This window comes from Colossoma macropomum, unplaced genomic scaffold (genome assembly GCF_904425465.1).
Source record: "Colossoma macropomum unplaced genomic scaffold, Colossoma_macropomum, whole genome shotgun sequence".
NCBI classification, from domain to species: Eukaryota; Metazoa; Chordata; class Actinopteri; order Characiformes; family Serrasalmidae; genus Colossoma; species Colossoma macropomum.
In genome coordinates this window covers 12,595,832-12,614,662 of record NW_023494810.1, presented here as the reverse complement: position 1 = coordinate 12,614,662, position 18,831 = coordinate 12,595,832, and the positions used below count along the sequence as shown (strand labels likewise).

The 18,831-nt window shown below is 38.0% G+C and overlaps 1 protein-coding gene across 1 annotated transcript in view; it reads right to left on the bottom strand.

Moving 5' to 3' along the window:
* The window catches only part of slc6a11b (solute carrier family 6 member 11b), a 44,015-nt gene that overhangs the window by 2,999 nt on the left and 22,185 nt on the right, over positions 1-18,831 (bottom strand). Inside the window, exons 7-13 of the mRNA XM_036559528.1 lie at positions 18,453-18,556; positions 15,400-15,524; positions 8,943-9,055; positions 7,124-7,261; positions 4,349-4,451; positions 3,858-3,958; positions 2,010-2,180 (exon numbers count right to left, since the gene is read on the bottom strand). Coding sequence (XP_036415421.1) covers positions 2,010-2,180; positions 3,858-3,958; positions 4,349-4,451; positions 7,124-7,261; positions 8,943-9,055; positions 15,400-15,524; positions 18,453-18,556 — 855 coding nt within the window. The remainder of the gene's footprint in view (positions 1-2,009; positions 2,181-3,857; positions 3,959-4,348; positions 4,452-7,123; positions 7,262-8,942; positions 9,056-15,399; positions 15,525-18,452; positions 18,557-18,831) is intronic.

Here is an 18,831-nt window from a genome sequence, read left to right as displayed (position 1 = left end):
ACTTTGGCACACTGTGTGGACACAACTGTGTTATGTTCAATAAAATCCACTGTTTTGAAATGCTAATTCCTGGTGAAGCATAACTGGCTAGAGTCCTGCTCAAGACAAGCAGAGTAAACAACACCTACAACCAAGCAGCTTCATGGTTTTTGAAGGTCGCTCAGTCAATAAGACATGGCACAATGGGGTCAGACCAGGGCAAAGCCTCCCTTACACTTACACACGCAATACGGTATCAACTCTGCCCTGCACTCAGAATACATTTCCAACCCTGCTGTGCTGCAGAAACCTTCATCTCTGGCTTGTCATGGTTCCACATGAAGTAATTTTCTCAGAGTAGTTTAGCTAAGAATTTTGTCCTGTCAGACACCTGTCTGAACTCAATACCCTAAACTGAGAAGTGCTGTCAGATCACTGTTAGGGCTGAGTGCTGCTCGAAATGTTTCAATATTGATGCCAATACCTCGATACCAACGCCTGAATACTATTTTCTGATACCTTCTTTTAAATGACAAAACTGAAAATGGGCAGCTTTCTGTTTCAGTCGCATTTTTAACAGGACTTTGTCCTCTTGCCCTCGCTGCTACCCTTTGGTGGAACTCCTGACGCCATCCTCAGGGCTGTTTAATTTCTTTATTAGCTAAAGTGAAGGGTGTTTGATGAGCCTTCAGAGGGTGAGGAACTGCACAAAAACAAGTTTAGCAGCAGAAATCACCCAAAAATCATAATTTCCATGCAAAATGCAATGATTAATGTTTCAAAACCACAGCATTTAATTTCCTGACCTTTTGGTCAAAATCTACTCCATCTGTTATTCAGGACTGCTAATATAAACCCATTATTTTACTCTGGTAACTAGCTTGTTAGCATGCTAACAGCTACAAGGCTAACAACAACAAAGAGGCACTTCAAATTTTACAGCCAAACAAAGCAATTACTCACAGACTTTATGTATGCTATGTTTAAATATCTTTAAAAATGTTGTATGGTGAGCCAATAAGCTCACTGAGGCTAACACTCTTTGCTATCACTTCCTCCTCTTATGCTGTGAATGGCCGAGTGACTTTTTGGGAGCCTGTACTGTAGTGTAGTATTGTACAGTATTGAAATGGAAGCCTAATCAGGAATCGCTGACATTTCTAACATGCATTCAGGATGTAATTTAGACATTTACTCAGTGGTCTAGATGTTGATCTAGATGCTGATGAGGCTGACAACTTAGGTACTGAAATCTGGTTTTGACTATCATGGAATTTTTCAGTACTGTGTAGTATTGATGTAATTCTGTCGGTAACAAAAGTATTGAATTTCAACACCCTGACTTCAACAAAACTGAACTCTTTGTGGTGCAATACAGAACTATTTTAAATGGTGCTTAAATAAACCATATACTAGAAGTTTTCATCATAGAGAAGAACCATTTAACCATGCAAAGAACCATTTATGCATTCAAACTGCCCTAGTTCTATTCACTGACTAAACTGAACCGACCAAGAAGAACCTCTTCTTTGATGGTGTAGCCAATATTAATCAAAAACAGATACAGTTGTATGCAACAGTTTGAACACCACTGGTCAAATTAACACATTAATTAACTGAAACATCCTCTGAGAATTCACTTTTAGTGCAAATTTTAGTTCAAAATTTGTACTGTAGTTTAACATATTGGGAAAAATAAAATGTGCCATAACTTTAGCACAGACCACAGTTTCTTTTATTATTTTTTTAAATATCTTAAATTCAGCAAATAATCAGTACTTGTGCATGTTACATTGTGCCTATTTGCTTACACTGTTACCATCATCTTATTTGCATGCTGCTAGATATCTCCGGCCTCCAGCGTCCATCCTTATTTAATACTCGGTCAGTTATTAATTTTACTTCCCTTTTTGGGGAAACTATTTGTTTAAAGAATGTCTTGTATGCCTGTTGCTATTTCTGAAGCTACACAGCCTTTACAAAAGCAAAGTACATGAGAGAAAATGTGAGCTTGCAGTCAGAAAATGTACCTCCATGAAGGTTCCTTCCGTTTTCCAGATCTGGACTATAATGCCCAGAGGAATGCAGACCATTGAGGACAAGGCCATCGTCCACCCAATCCCATAGCCCCAGTCCGGATAGGTGTAGACGTTGTTATATTTCAGAGGCTTATACTTGATCAAGAAGAAGAGGAATATACCCTAAAGGAGGGAGAAGAAATACTTATCAAACTATACCACACAAGAACTTTACACGATTACAATCACATCACTGGCACAGCCGTATTAAGCCATTCTGGGGCCCCTAGGCTAACACTGTCTTGGGGCCCCCACACACCCCTATCAGCTCACCAACACATTCATCACAATTTCCTAGAGACCATAAGACCATTTAACACTGATATACATCAGAATAAAACAACCTAAATTAATAAATCACGACATTTTTAGAAGTTCTAAGAAAAATAAATATGAGTTAAGCTCAATAATGGACATAAAATCATAAGGGTGAGATGCAGTCCTAAGTTAAACTGGGCTTAAGGAGGTGCTGTGGTCAGTCCTTTGATGGGAATGGTGTTGCTCAGGGTAGTCTATTAGTTAATGTACTGAGTTCCTAGCATTGATACACCTTCTGTCTTTCTGTCTTAACTCCAAGCAGTTGGTCAGACCTAAAGTTTTCAGTGTTTTGTGGTTCAGTTTTGCAAAACAATAATCATCATAATCATATAAGTTGCCTATCAAATGAATCAAAATTCCATTCACATTAAAGAGGAGCAGTGTTTGAAGATTTTATTTAGTTTTATGTGTCTAGTTATTCAATAGAATGCAGGAAATAAAACAATAGCAATACTCTAGTCTCCTCAAAGGATGAGACATAATTAAACTACTTTATGATGGGAAGATGAGCCATTTAAAGCAGGAGGTGTTCATTAAATGATATAAAACATGGAGCAAAAAACGAATTACCATTAGAACAAAGGAGCACACACAAGTGTATAGTGGCTCTTGCTGTGGTTTATCACTTTGAATAGTTTTTACAAAGACTAAGTTACATTTCTACCAAATTATAGAGTAAGAGCTCAGTTTCTCTTGACGTTCACATAAGCCATATAAGGTTCATATTCACAGCAGGACTGTGTTAATTGTTTTGTTAATTGTTATTATTTGTTAATTGCATTAACAATTAACAATATATTGTTTGTTGTACAATACTGATAATGGCAAAACACAGTAATTTGCAAACAGGCTTTTTCACTGTGTGCTGTGAGGATCCTTGACGAACTCTGGAGCTCTAGATGAGTCTCTATGGGTGTTTTGATGGTTCAAGGCATTCAGGTTATCCAACAATAATTTTATCAAAATATAATGTCAAAACAAACAATCCAATCTTTAACCTTGTAACATTAAGGTGTCTTAATATATTGCAATGCATATCATAATCACAATATCTAGCAATATAGTATTTTGTCTATATTGTGCACTTCAAATACATATACATTTCAAACAAAATTCCGTGGGATGCATGATGATATTGGAGTCTTTCTCTCTATAGGACAGACGTTTAGATTTGACTGACATTTCAAACTGATAACTGACATATTTATTGAAATCTGGAAGAGTAGAATGTTTAGGTAATGTTGGACTACTATGATAAAACATCTACATTTTATTTATATTACTGTGTTTGTGATCCAACAGAAATAAATATTAATGCCATAGTGCTAATCCAGACAGATCCAGTCTCAATGTCTACATTATATAAGTGATTAAGTATCTGTATTGGCATTGGCATGCTGGATATCAGGCACTGGCCCACGATTCCCATATCAGTGCATCCCTAAAAGAACATAATCATGTGCTACTTAGGTTCAGACTCACAGAACAGATGCCAGGGGTAAGGATCTTCCAACACCACTTGATGAAGAATATGGGCTTGTAACCAATCATGTCCTCAATGTTCAAATAAAACTTGTCGCTGCCTGAAAATGATAGCAAATATTTATAATCAGATAAGCCTCTAATGAATAAACCATTCAATTTCACAGTACATACTCAGTGACAAACTCACATTTAAATAAATGTATCTTAATAATGAGAAACTGTAATTTAAAATGTTTCTCCTTTCACTCTGATCTTGTGTCAATTCTGCTGAAACCTGCAATACTAGCCTCTTTCCAGCAGGTGGCATAGCAGCAACAAAAATATGCCATCTCATGGCAAATGTGACTCCACTGTCCTGATATTTTCAATAATTTATCACAAGGTTGAATACATAAGGCGCTGCCTTTTTCCAAACACGCAGAGTGGTCAGTGATGTGTGACTTTACTATGAAATATGGATGACCAGGTAGAGCTGAAGAATGCCTTACCGTAGACCCACCCGATGCAGATGGACTCAAAGATGGCCACAAACAGCAAACACATACCACTGGCAGCGTAAGAGTCAAACAGCTGGAACACATACATCCCACCCTAATAGAGGAGAGAAACAGTACTCAGTCAAGTAAAGTAGTTCAAATCAAACTCTGCACATCATGCACTTACTGCTCTTGTGGTACTACATTATTGATTGAAAAAACCTCACAACAAATCATAGCTTGGTTAGAACTTCTGAGTGCCAGCAGCACTAAAGTGTCTCTTCAAATTAAACAGCTGTCTAACTTCTTAAAAGTGGGATACTGGGTACATATATCTTTCAAGTACTTTCATAAGGACTTTTAAGTACACTAAAACTACACTTATTTCTAAGGGTTTTGGCAGTATATTAAAGATCTGTATCTTAACCCTTTATTGCAGGATGTTGCCTCAGGGCAACAAATTCAATTTCCTTACTTTACAATTGCATGATAATGAATATATTGTGATAATTTAATCCCAATGTGATGCTTAGTAATAAAAGGAAAAGTAAAAAGTTTCTACTTGGTCAAAAGTGGGTCCTGGGGGATAATTTTTAAACGTCTTTTTGGCATAATGTGGCTTGTCGATGACATGTTTCTGTACCAGGTAGTATTCCTTCAGAAAAATTCTAATGTTTTTAATTTGATCTATCCATCTGCTGGAGTGTGAAGTTATTTTCTTTTTAACATTCTGTTTTATGTAAATGATTTGCATTGCTTAAACATATATGTTTCCTAGAAGCAACAATGTATACAGAAGTTACTCAAAAGTTTTATGCACCTTTTACACATAAAATTCTATTTAAAAAGCAATTGATTTGGGCAACAAGTGTTTATTTGCTCTGAAAAGCACTAATGTTACAAGAAATACAAATAACACCCATACGGAAAGTAGTGATTTGTATGTGTGTAGGTTTTTAAACCTCTTCCTGTTTTCATTAATCTTGTCAATTTTAAGCAAGAAAAGTGAATCAAACATTTTTTAAACATTGCTGTCACAGTGAGTGCAACGGAGGGTTAAACTGACAAAACAAACATGTTGCCTCACTGTAGCAACAGCATTTCTCAGATTCTGCCCTAGACTCTTTTCAAAGTACCATCCCTCTTATAGCTGGAGCCACTTGAGATTTATTCATGGCCTGCTTTACAGTGGAAGTGTTCACCTGACTGCACATTATTCAGACTGAAAGCTCCTGCTACTGTATTGCTGAATTCAAGCCTATTTTTACACTCTACCAAGCCTTAAAAGCTCACCCTAAGTAACAATACAGCTACAGCTATTCCTCAGAAAAGAATGGCAGCTGACTATTCTTAATTACAGACCACAAATTCCCAAACTGCTCTTCATAGTCATACGCACATTCCTATAAGTGAACTTGGGCTGATATATGGATATTTTAAACCTCTTTTCAGCATGGTGCCGCTAGTGAATGACGTGGTTTTTATGGATTTGTATTTTGCATCAAATACATCTTCAAGCAAGAATGTACCCTGTAAAGACAAACTATTCTGAACCCCTCTCTTGTCTCTCCTGCCCTTGACAGCGGCATTTTTCTCCAAAAGTGACACACCTGATTTGTCTCAAAGGACTTAATGATTATTTCATGAGCTGTGTTATGTGTGGCAGAGCTAGACTGAAATAAAAACAGGTTGCAGAAGAGCTGGAGCATCACAGGTATACGTAAATAAGGCCACAGTAACTGTAGAAAACTATTCTGTAGCACAATAATGTGCCATTCTAGGATGTAAATGTTAAGGTAAGTAGGCCTGTCACAATCGTGAGAGTTTAGCTGATGATTAACTGCCATATAAACAATTGCAATTAACAACTTTATTGTATTTTTCTGCTCACTGCATGCAAGTACAGTCCTACAGTCACCAAATTCACTAATTAACTAACTTCCGAGCTGTCCATCCTTAGCAGATAAGGACGCACAGCTCAGGCTCAAATAAACAAACATTACTCACTGCTGCCCTCTACAGGTGATATAGCACCAGTCAGAAGTTAGAACTGCTGCAAAAATGATATGTAAGCAAGTGAAAATATCTTAAATCTAGCTTAATTGTCTAATATTTCTTATTATGAGACTATCGTAATAATGTAAGATTATTTAATATACTTCTTGACATTTGTACTTGTTGTAAGTCATTTTATGTAAAAAAAGTGTTTTGTTCCTTTGGCAGATTATTTAAGTTGTTCCAAATAATTCTTGGAGGCAACAAAATTATCTGCATTATTTTTTCAAAAGAAAATGAATAGGATGATTTCTTTAGATAAATTACTTAAAACATTGCTTAGATATAATTCTTGCAGTGATGACGTGTTTCAATCTTCTCTTTATATGTATTTGCCCAAACTCACATTTTGATTAATGCAATATAAACTTAAGATCAAGGAAAAATAATTACAATCATGCTGTTATTTAATGCCTGTAACAGACCATATTAAATACGCTGCAAAAAAAATTATATTTTAGCAAGTGAAATCATCTTAAACTCAGTCTAAGTATTTAATATTTCTCATTTTGAGATGGTTGTAGGAATAGTATTAGATTATTTCACCTATTTCTAGATGTTTAAGTACATTAAGTCAAATGATCTCACTATACTGGCAGATAATTCTGCTAGTTTCAAGCATATTTCTAAAAATAAGCAAAAATTATTTACCAGTATGTTGAGATATTTTTCTTAATAAAACTATGATTTTCCTTGTTAAGACATCATTTTTGCAGTGTAACAGAAAATTACCTCTGTCAACATGGTTAGACCCAAAAAATAAGAGGCCACAGACATCCCTAAGATGAGCAGCTCTCGACGGTAGCCCACTCTGAAGGTTTTGGGGTACATGTCCACCACTGCAGTCACAAGACTTTCCACACACACAAACTACAGAGAGAAAGAAGGATGGATGAGTATTTATCAAATAATAATGTATAATGCTTAAGTCAGAAAGATGATGTCCTTAGCTATTTCTCTAACTTTGCATTATTATGCTTCATACCTGTATTAAAACTTCTTTAACTTTTTTTGTTACCTTGAGTTGGTATGACATTATTTCCCCGATTTCAACAATCACTATTTCAATGGATAATTCAAGTTAAGATGTCACACAAACTCATTCAGAGTGGTTTGGTGTGAAATGGTTGATTGTAGAGACTCATATTTCTTTACAGTGGTGGTGATAGGAACCAGGGGTCACCATAATTACAACACAAATATAGACATTTTCTTCTGACAACAGCAATATAATAATTATGATGGAAAATAGCAATAAAAGTGAAAAAACAAGTTTTCTTTGGGGAGTATTTTGCCTTCCAACACATTCACTGCAAAAAATCGTAGCTTGTGAAGTGAAATGATATTAAATCTAGTCGATATATCTAATATTTCCCATTTTGAGATGATTGTGCACTTATTATATCTAGCTAATTTCTAGACATTATTTTCTCATTTGAAGTACTTTTATTGAGTAAAACGATCTCACTATACTTGCAGATAATGTTGCTGGTTTCAAGCACTTTTCTTAAAACCACCAAAATTATCTGCCAATACAGTGAGATAATTTTACTTAATAAAATCATTTAAAACAAGTAAAAATGTCTAGAAATGAGGTATATAATCTTGCAAAATCTTGTAACTTTTGCTTGCAACAATCTCAACAGGAGAAATTTTAGATTTATTGACTATTTTTAAGATAATTTTACTTGACACGATACCACTTTTTGGAGTGTTGTATTTATCTCTCCACACCAAAACTTTGTAAGCTATCATGAAACAATGTCAGAGGCATCAGGCAGCATAATTATAATCATTTCATGTAATAACATAACTTAAACCCTTCAGGCGTCTGGTTCCTATCACCACCACTGTGAACAATTCTGACTCAGAAAGTATCTCTAGAACAGAGCATTTCACACTCCCCTACTAAACAGCTACTTACTGCACTTATTTAGTTATGAAAAGAATATTGTCTGAAATTTCACAGTACCTAAGTGCAGAACAAGTACATAGAAACTTACCTCATATCGCAAGAATCTTATTGTTACTTTGGTCAAACCTCTGATATCAAATCTAAGTGGTATATGATCTGAATTCTGCTCCGGATACATGTCTGTGTTGCATCTTACAAAGCTACAGTTGCCAAATATTGCATACAATAAGCTTCATTTGCATACAGATGTTATTTACGATGTGGAAGATGGTTAAGCACCTTCCAGTGGTCTTATCATTGTCTCCCATTAAAAAAAGTAGATGCAGTACTTAAAGAAACCATTGATGAAGGCCTTACACCACTAGGTGGCATGCATGTTGCGAGGTTAGGGTATGCAGTGAATGCAGTTGTGTGTACATTTAATATATGAGATACAATCTTGTATGTGATGTATTAAATGTATGAGATACAACGTCATGCTCATTCCTTTCATATGACATCAAGTTGTGCTATGTATCATATCTTGCCAATGCCCATCTGTCATGATTGCTGTGATATATATATACACACACAAAAAAAGTATTATTTATATGTCAGATGACTGTCATCTAATGCTACATATACATATTTCATCACCTGACTGTCCAGCCCAAGGAAGATGAGCATCATAAAGAAGAGACAGGCCCACAGAGGAGCCCAGGGCATCATGGTTACAGCCTTAGGATATGCAATGAAGGCAAGACCAGGTCCTGAAATAAACATGGAATGTGTAATTATCATGAAAAATTAAAAACAAGAAAACAATTATGTACAGAGACACAGTATGGTGCAAAATGGTGATACCACACACTTCCCAGCAGGTCATCTGCAAGCCAGACTTCTGCCTATCATCAGAGAGTCTGGTGCGTTTTGTCGCTTAACACAGCCAAAAACCACCTACTTTGACTGGAAAAGGCTGTTTGACTCTGAGCCAAGCAAAGAGCATTGTTTCTGAACGACATGTAAGGGTAGATGATTTTTACAACCAGGCTACAACAAAAAGACATTTGCAGGAAACAAAGAGGAACTGGAAAAGACATGAGCCTCCCATTTTCCAGCTATTCAATTTTTCAAAGAAAACTCTTAAATAACTTTTAAATGTGAAATTCACAAACTTTTTTCAATCTTGCAACTTTATCTCGCTATGAAATACTCATTACAGTGCGAAGAGTGGGCAAGCGCTTGCAGAATGCAACTGACAAAAATCCAATAGTTATGGTCAGCTTAACGTGCAACAGATATCAAATGCTTTATTACCAGCAGGTAATAAAGGTATCCCATTTTATTTGGTGCAAGTTATGTGTATGGACAAGTGAATAAATAAAAATAATGCTGACAGGTTTGTGGACTGTTTAAGAACATACTATAAAACAGCAATATGTCAAAGAAATTTGGTTTGTTTAGGTCAGGGGTCGCAACCCAGATGTTAAGAAGAGCATTTTGCCCTTTCAACAAAAATTAAACCGCCTTGGGAGCCACAACATTTTATGTGCATTTTACCATCTTGGCTGTAAATATGTCTCAGTATGTGCTAATGTCCTAGTATAGACTAAAGAATATAATATAAACAAAAATGCAGACTTACTTTGCTCTGCTTTAAGCTTTAGTTCAGCTATGGCCGCTTTTCTCACATCTCCGACAGGAAACCTTTCCACAAAAGTAGAACATATTCTACTTCTTCAATGTCTCTGAATGTTTGGCTGAAGTCAGTTTCTCGTTCACCAGCTTCCTGTTCGAATTTACCCGTTCCTGCTGCACCATTTAAGGTGGAACAGGAGAAAGTACAACAAAAAGCTGGCAAACAAAAAGCTGACAGCTTCGCGACTTTTTAGTGTTCGACAGTTTTTCGTTGCAGATGAAACATATCAGGGAACCAGCTGGAGTGATTACAAATGCAAAATTCATCCGTCTCCAAAGTTTCGATGTTCATCCTAAATCTCTCTCTTTGCCTTTTTGTTAGCTACTAGCTAGGCGAGACTGTTATCTGTGTTGCTATGGTGACAAGCAGTCTGCGCACCAACTTTCAGGGTTAAAGGGTGAATTAGCAGTAATACATTAACTCCAGCGTTTAAGATTATTTAGTGTTAAAACTGTGTTTGAACGATCAGCAGAGCTTTATTTTACTGCAAAAAAGGTTATTTTATGTTTACCTAAAATTCTGCTGTGGAGCCGCAATAGAGCAGTAAAAGAGCCACACGTTGCTGACCCCTGGGTTAGTGGTTTTTTACAAAATATACTTCACAACATGAAAACTATGATCATGTGCATGAGAGACAATTTAGGAAATTTGCCAAGATCTTGAAGTTTTGGTACTCTTATTTACTCCCAGTATGCTAGTCAAGTGAACAAGCCAGAATGTGTTTAGCTAAGAAGAAGTGTCACTGCAATGGATCTAACATCTACAGGGAACCCCTCAGAGATGGTCTTCTTTCATCTTCTCAGAGCCTGTTGTTTCTGCAAATAAGGACTGATTTCTGTCACCAATCTGTGCCCAGTTGTGCAAGCAAGGCTAAGAAGTCTTTTGAACAGTGGGGGAAATGATTCTGTGATCAACATGCAACAAATGCCAGCCTTGGAACCATGCCAGGCAGTGAGAATGCTGAGAACTCAAGGGTTGAATCAATAGCAGCAGTACCTCCCAGAGATTGTGCTGTTTCTTCTCGCAGCACTGAGTATGTACTGCAGGATATCTAGTACTCTAAAAAAGAACACATAACCCCTTGTCCTGTGTTCTGTTTACAATGTCCAGTTCTGCCTAACTTGGTTTCTTAGCCTAATGTGGCTAAGAACCACCTGCAGCAAAGGGCCATTTGACTGACATGCAAAATAACCAACTACATTTTGAACCCAATGGAAAAGGAGCATAAAGTGGTGATTAAAGCTGGAGAAGATGATTCAGTAGAAACCAGGAAATTTTAGCTCGTTTTTGAAAAAATCCAACTGAAAAATTCAGAAAGTGCTGAAGCTGTTCAAAGTCAATTTCATCTAGCATAATATATACACTATGCTTGCTCAAAACTATAATGTAGAAATCGTCAAACATATACACACAGATCATGCACAAGGTAAACATAGTCAGCTAACTTAGACTTACAGCTTGTACCTGCTGCACCATAAGGTGGAACAAGAAAACTAAAACAAGAAGCTGATTTCAGCTTTGTGCTACTTTATTTACTTCATTTCACCATGTTATGTTATGTATTGTATGTTACACATACAATGTCTTGGTGAGTCATGCGTGTATGACATGTAACGTACTAATAACTAACCAGACCAGACAAGCACACAGACTATTAACAAGACTGTTTTAACTAAGACACACACACAAACACACTTTCTAAGCCACTTATCCTTGTGGGTCACGGGGCAAGCTGGAGCCTATCCCAGCAGTCAATGGGCAGAAGGCAGGAAACACCCTGGACAAGTCATCAGTCCATCACAGGGCAGACAGACACATACCCACACGTTCACAGCTAGGGGCAATTTAGTGTGTCCAATTGGCCTGACTGCATGTCTTTGGACTGAGCACCCGTAGGAAACCCATGCAGACATAGGGAGAACATGCAAACTCCACACAGAAAGGACCCTGGTCGGGAATTGAACCCAGCACTACCCACTGCGCCACCATACTACCCAACTAAGAGACAAATACAATAAAAAACAAACAAAATAAGAATATAAAATACAGAATAAAGGGCCATGAAGAAATGCTGATAATAATATCTACACAGATATCCCATGACCTCCTCCGCTGTGCTGATTATGTGCTGGAGTTTGGCTCGTTTATTTGAGGTGAAGGATCCAAATCAGATGGTTATAGATGATGTAAGGATGAACACGATGATCACTGTGTAGAACTGGATCATCAGGCTCTGCAGCAGGTTGAATATCTTCAGCCGTCTCAGGAGGAACATTCTCTGCTGAGCTTTCTTGGTGACAGAGACCGTGTTCCTTTCCCGCTTGGTGGTGCCCGGGAACTTGAGTTCACAACAGTACTGAGGGTCCGGGGGGTCTAACGTGTTTTTCTCGTCTCACATGCTGTCTCCTATTTGGCAGGACGTCCATGACCTACTGGCAGTATGCTGAGCTGAAGTCCACACACAGAACCCTAGCGTAGGTTCCAGGACTGTCGAGATGCCAGAGTACGAAGTGCAAGGCCGAATTGGCCGCATCATCAACAGACCTGTTTGCTCTGTAGGCAAAGTGCACGGGATCCAGCAGAGGATTTGTAATGGCCTTCAGGTGTTTTAGGACCAGGCGTTCAAAGACCTTCATGGCTACAGAGGTCAAGGCTACTGGCCTATAGTCATTAAGTCTAGTAATGTTCGCTTTCTGGGGGCTGAATTGACAGTGGAGGTTTTAAAGCATGTGGGAACAGAACAAACTTCCAGTGATTTGTTGAAGATACTGGTGAAAATCGGTGCTAGTTGGTCACAGCAGTGCTTTAGGGTGGACGGAGAGACTCCGTCTGGCCCAGGAACTTCTCACCTTCTGTCTGCTGAAAAGGCTGTTAACATCCTGCACCTTGATGGCGAGATGAGCAGGCGGCACAGGTAAAAGAGCCAGAGTGTGGGAGAAGGGCAGGGGGCTGGCAGAAAGAGACAGCAGGTTGTTCTTGGTGCATTCAAATCTGCATTGTAGTTGGAGATCTCTTGGAGGCCCCTCCAGGCTGATGTTGGGTCATTAGCACCGACATGGCTTGTCCATGTAGCTACATAAGTAGCCAGCTGCATTGGCCACATAATTCAGGAAAATAAATTCCCCCATAAACAAAACAAACCAGATAATTGCCTGTCCAACAGAAAATCAGTAACCTTGGCCTTGCTTTCCAGGCCTTATAACTCTCTCAGGTTTTGCAACTGTTGGAAAAGCACACCGATGTTCACTCTGGTTTGACCTCTTGCTTTATTCAACCTCTTTTTGTTTGAGGCCTTTTCAACTTCTGGCTTTCTTTACTTTCTTTGTAACATTCACTGCCATTCTTGTGAAACTACCTCGCTACTTTTCTCTGCACAATGTGTACACGTGCAGAGTGTGCGCTTGTGGGCAAATCATGAGGTAGGTAGACAGACAGGCAGGTAGGCCATCCAGTCAGTGAAATTATAGGAAATGGATTTTACCGCCTTGTGGACAGATAATGATTGTTTTTCATTTTTATTGTCAGAGCATTTGATTGCTATGTGTTACTACAGGATATAAAGAGTACTCCAAGAAATGTAACAAAAAAGTTTATACTATAAATCACTCTACTTTTAAATTATGAATGAATGAATGGTGAATTATAGCTTCACCATTACCTTTGGGTCAGTCAAGCAAGCCAAGCTGCGTCAGAAGTATGTAAGCGTTTTAAATATGAACATTTGGACATTTACATTAAGCATGCATCTAGCATTATTTGTTGTAGATTCTTTGAATATTTAGTGTTTTTATACTGATATATTGTACACTGTTTCTTTTTGTTACAGATTTTATTTGCTTACATGTTTCACTTTACCTGGTTGTTCAATACAGTTATTGTTATCAGCATGAATTAAAAGTGGCCTGTTACTCTTTTATAATAACTAGGGCTGTGTATAGGCAAGAACCTGGCCATGCGATACATATCATGACACAGGGATTACACCGATCATGCATAACATTATGACTTGTTTCTACGCTCATTGTCCATTTTATCAGCTCCACTTACTATATAGGTGCACTTTGTAGTTCTACAATTACAGACTGTAGTCCATCTGTTTCTCTGCATACTTTGTTAGCCCCCTTTTACCCTGTTCTTCAGTGGTCAGGACCCCCATGGACCCTCACAGAGCAGGTACTATTTGGGTGGTGGGTCATTCTCAGCACTGCAGTAACACTGACGTGGTGGTGGTGTGTTAGTGTGTGTTGTGCTGGTACGAGTGGATCAGACACAGCGGTGCTGCTGGAGTTTTTAAACACTGTGTCCACTCACTGTCCACTCTATTAGACACTCCTACCTTGTCAGTCCACCTTGTAGATGTAAAGTCAGAGATGATAGCTCATCTGCTGCTGCACAGTTTGTGTTGGTCATTCTCTAGTTCTTCATCAGTGGTCACAGGACGCTGCCCACAGGACGCTTTTGACTGGATATTTTTGGTTGGTGGACTATTCTCAGTCCAGCAGTGACACTGAGGTGTTTAAAAACAGCCAAAATATGCAGGATTCATTGCTTTGGATGTTCACCCGCTCTCTGTTGTCGAAGACATTGGATTTTGTGCACATACTGTGTGGCCTACATAGTATAATCATTTTAGTAATTTCTTTTTACGTAAACTGATTTTATTTTTTTATTTTGTTCTATTGCGGGCAGATTTTATTAATAATAAAAGTATATTGTCTTTATTACCTTGCAGTTTTTATGTTTAGTATATTTATTTAAAAGCATAATGTCGCTGTTCAATGAAAAACGTATCTCCATTTTTTGCGATTTTTACTTTTCTGCATCATTTGAGCTCGCAGTTCTCCTTTACATTGTGTGAAAATTTCATGATGATTGGACCAATAGAAATGCTCTAAAATTGCACAGAATAAAATATCTTTCCATTAACATATAATTGTAAGTAAAGAACATTTTTGCCCTCTCCTGTAAAGTTACTATTTTGGAGATACCTGTTTTCTTTGGACAGCGACGATAAATAAAATAGCAAATAAAGTTATTTTGGTTACGGCCAGGAATTTCTTCTCGGTCCGTCACTAAAACTTACATTTCGTATTCTTTTTGTGTAATGTGAGGAACAGTAAGTCTCACAAATATTATGCAATATATATATAGACCTGGAACAGCCATCAATAAATAACTGTTGAAAAGCCAGATGTATAGTCGTCCTCTAAAACGCACTGATTCAGTTGTGCACAAGAGTGGTAAATAAGTAATGATGACTCGTGCTGAATAAGTCATACAATGAGAAAGTGTTTTTTTGCACATGCATACAGTTCACAGCATGGCTTCTATCACACAGCACTTTATGATTTCAGTGAAACGATCTACAGACGAACACACACACAGTTACAGACACCCACGCGCAGTCACACTCACCCGACTCTGCCACAGCCTCAATCGGCACATTCTGTTCATACGCCATGAAGCCCAAGACGGAGAAGATTGCGAAGCCTGCCACGAAGCTTGTGCCGCTGTTCAAACAGCACAGCATGATGCAGTCCCTGTAACGAGCACAGACAGCTCAGTGGGACCAGAAGAACACTGAAGACTGGCAGATTATTGCCTAGTTCTACAACTGATGTGACACTGTTAGCATTATTCCTACAACAATCTGCATTATGATTATAAAATATTTTAAAATTATTATACTTTGTGACTATATTCAAAGGGCCCAAATTTCCCACATTTTTTTGGAGGAAAAGAGTTTAATCTAGCATGTAAACCTTGTTAAAGCTTCAAAACCTACCACTCACCACTCCATACAGTCTACATATAGACGCTAAGCTGCAAACACAGCTCATTTAAAGATATTATTCCAGATTGCTGTATTGTTCTATTTGTACATACGTCTGTAGATAGGAATTTTTATATTTATTCTTCCTGTTATACACACAGGACAGCCAATCAGAACAGAACTCATTTGCATATGTCAGTCTTCGATGCAGTAACGAAAACAGCCTGTATGATTATAAGGGATAAAGACAGATTAGAAAACGGTAATGTAAAAACAAATTACAACTATTTTGGGATTCAAAACCACACAAACTTCATAAGTGGACCTCATGGAGACAAATTAAATGCAATTAAAATGCAGGACATGGGCCCTTTAAGTCTTATTTTGGAAGTTTTGTACTTCACTCAGGGTTTACTGAAGCTGTATTCTTATAATTACTCACTAAATCTTGAAGTCCATGAGGTTTTTTTATTGCTCTGTTACTGATCAGTCAAGTTCGAGCACATTTTTTAAAATCAAAATATCCACTGCCCACAGTTATGTCAGTTTATCTCTGCATTAATCACTGCATCACACCAAAAAAACTAAAAACAGAAAACTTCTCATTCTACTGTTAAATCATTTATTTTTATATACTATAGCAGTAAAATGTTTAAATGTAGGTATTGTTTTGACTTGTACCGTTTTACTAGTCCTGTCACGATCATGAAATTTTAGCTGACGGCTAATTGTCCTGTAAATAATTTAGGATTTAATTGTCTTTTTTGTTCTCTTTATGCAACTAAAGCAGCTTAATCAGCTGATTAGCTATAAAGCTTCCTAGCTGTCTTTACACTAGACCATGCTAACAGGAAATGATATACTGCACTGTATCTCAAGTTTTTAGACTTAAGCCCTATTTGGACAGGAGAACATTACACATCGGCTTGATTTCAGCCACAGAGAACAACGAGGATAAAGTTGGCTTCTTATTTGCCAGCTTCTTTTTTGAATTTTCCCATTCCACCTTAAATGGTGCTGTAGTTACAGTCTGGCTGCCGCACTATTTAAGGTGGACCAGCTTTAGCTTCGTCAGAGAACACAAGAAAGTGCCTCTTCGACCCACCATACTTAAGAAACTCCCTTTCCACAGGATATGCTTACTGACACAGGAGTGCACAGTCCGTAAAAATGACTGACATGATGCTTTCGGACGAGACTAAAATCAGTGAGAAACACAGGTAATAATTACATTACCCCACCTCCCCATGTAAAACTAATCCTGTCCAAATAGGGCTTTAGACAGAATCCTGTGTAGACTCAACCAAAGCTTACGCATTTTATCTAGACTGAAAATATGAGCAAAAAACACTTGTTCTGCAGGCACATATGCAAAAGCTGGCATTAGCTATTGCAATCAGGTGATTATGTAATAATTGGGACAGGCCTATTCCACACTTCTAAGAGAGTACGGCCCAATCCTATTTCACCCTTCATCCCTACAATTACGCCCTTACCCCTCCGTTTTGCACGTTCAGGCCTAGGGGTAGGGTGTCCCGATTCTTGTTGAGATAGAGGGGTAGGGCAAGTGTTTGGGCTACATGCAGAGGTTTTTCAGAAGCACACTCTAAACAGAGTGTTATGAGAAAAAAAGAGAAACTGGCAAGATGGCTGCATAAGCAACGAAAGACACTCACAAATGTGAGCATTTTCCCCATTAAAATATGCTAACCATTGTAGTATCTTAGTTTAATGATGTTTCAAAGTGTTATGGTCTTTTATTTCATAACAGGCATAAAAAATCACTAATAGTCTCTAAAATCACTAATAATGTCTCGGTAGCTAACTAAATTTTCCGTTCCACCTTAAATAGTCCAGCAGTACTGAAGTCTTAAGCTCCAGAGTGCAACTGCTGCTCCATTTGAGGTGGAACAGGAAAATTCGAATGAGAAGCTGATGAATACCTGACTTCAGCTTCATATCACTGAAGAATTGAATCTAACTAAAGCCCAGCACTGTGGTTGCTGAACTTTACCCTCCTCTGCTATCACTGCAGACTGGCAGGGTCACCTACAGAGCACCGCTAGTAGCCTGTTAATGAAGTAATGTTCGTCTTATTTGAGGGTCCCATTTCATAAGGAAGATTTCAACCACTACCCCTTGTAACTCAGTTCCAAGGCACAAGGTGACCCTCGCAAACAAGGTGTAGGGGTAAAAATAAGAAATGGGATTGGGCCAAAGAGTTTGACACAGTACCCAAACTTTCTCTGTACTTGTTCTACCTCTGTGACACATTGATAGTTATTAGCATATTGTTGTTTTTGGCTGTAGAAGTTGTGCCTACTAAACAATGGCTGAATATAAAGGACCTCCCCACAGTAGGACAAAGGAGCTTTGCTCCGTGTGGCTGGCAGGATGCCATACATCCTGAGAGCATGACTTGGAACGACTGCACAAATTAAGACTTAACTAGTTGATCAGTTACTGCATCAGCTACTCCACATAAGCATGACTGACCAATTATCTGTAAATTATAACTGAATTTCAAATCTGGGAAAAGGTTTAATGAAACCTAACTCAGAATTCATTGTACACCATCTGGTGCCACTGTGTGGGCCTCAATTTTGAGCACCATCAGTGAACAGCAAATGGGATTAATCACACCCTCGTCTCCAGCAATCCTATACTATTACTGTTCACTGAAGGCAAATCTCACCTGTAGCAGTTGTTATTGTAGCTGTTGTAGCTTCCAAGAGCGGTCAGACAACCCAGACAGATGGCATAGGAAAAGAAGATCTGAGTTCCAGCGTCCACCCAAACCTGTGTGGGAGAAAAGTATTGGTATGTTACTTTCCTGATACACCTCTTATTATGGTTTGTGAAGATATTGTCACTAGGCCTAAACTGTTTTATAATCGCTTGATAACAAATAATTGAGATGAGCACATTTGTTTAAGCTGACCTCAATAGTTTTCCACAGTTCTTCTTTTTTATGAGTTCTACTGAGGCAAATGTATGCAAATAAAAGAAAACAGAAAACATTTGAACTAAAGCCCTTAGAGGGTGGCGGAGAGCAATGTTTGTTTATGTGATGC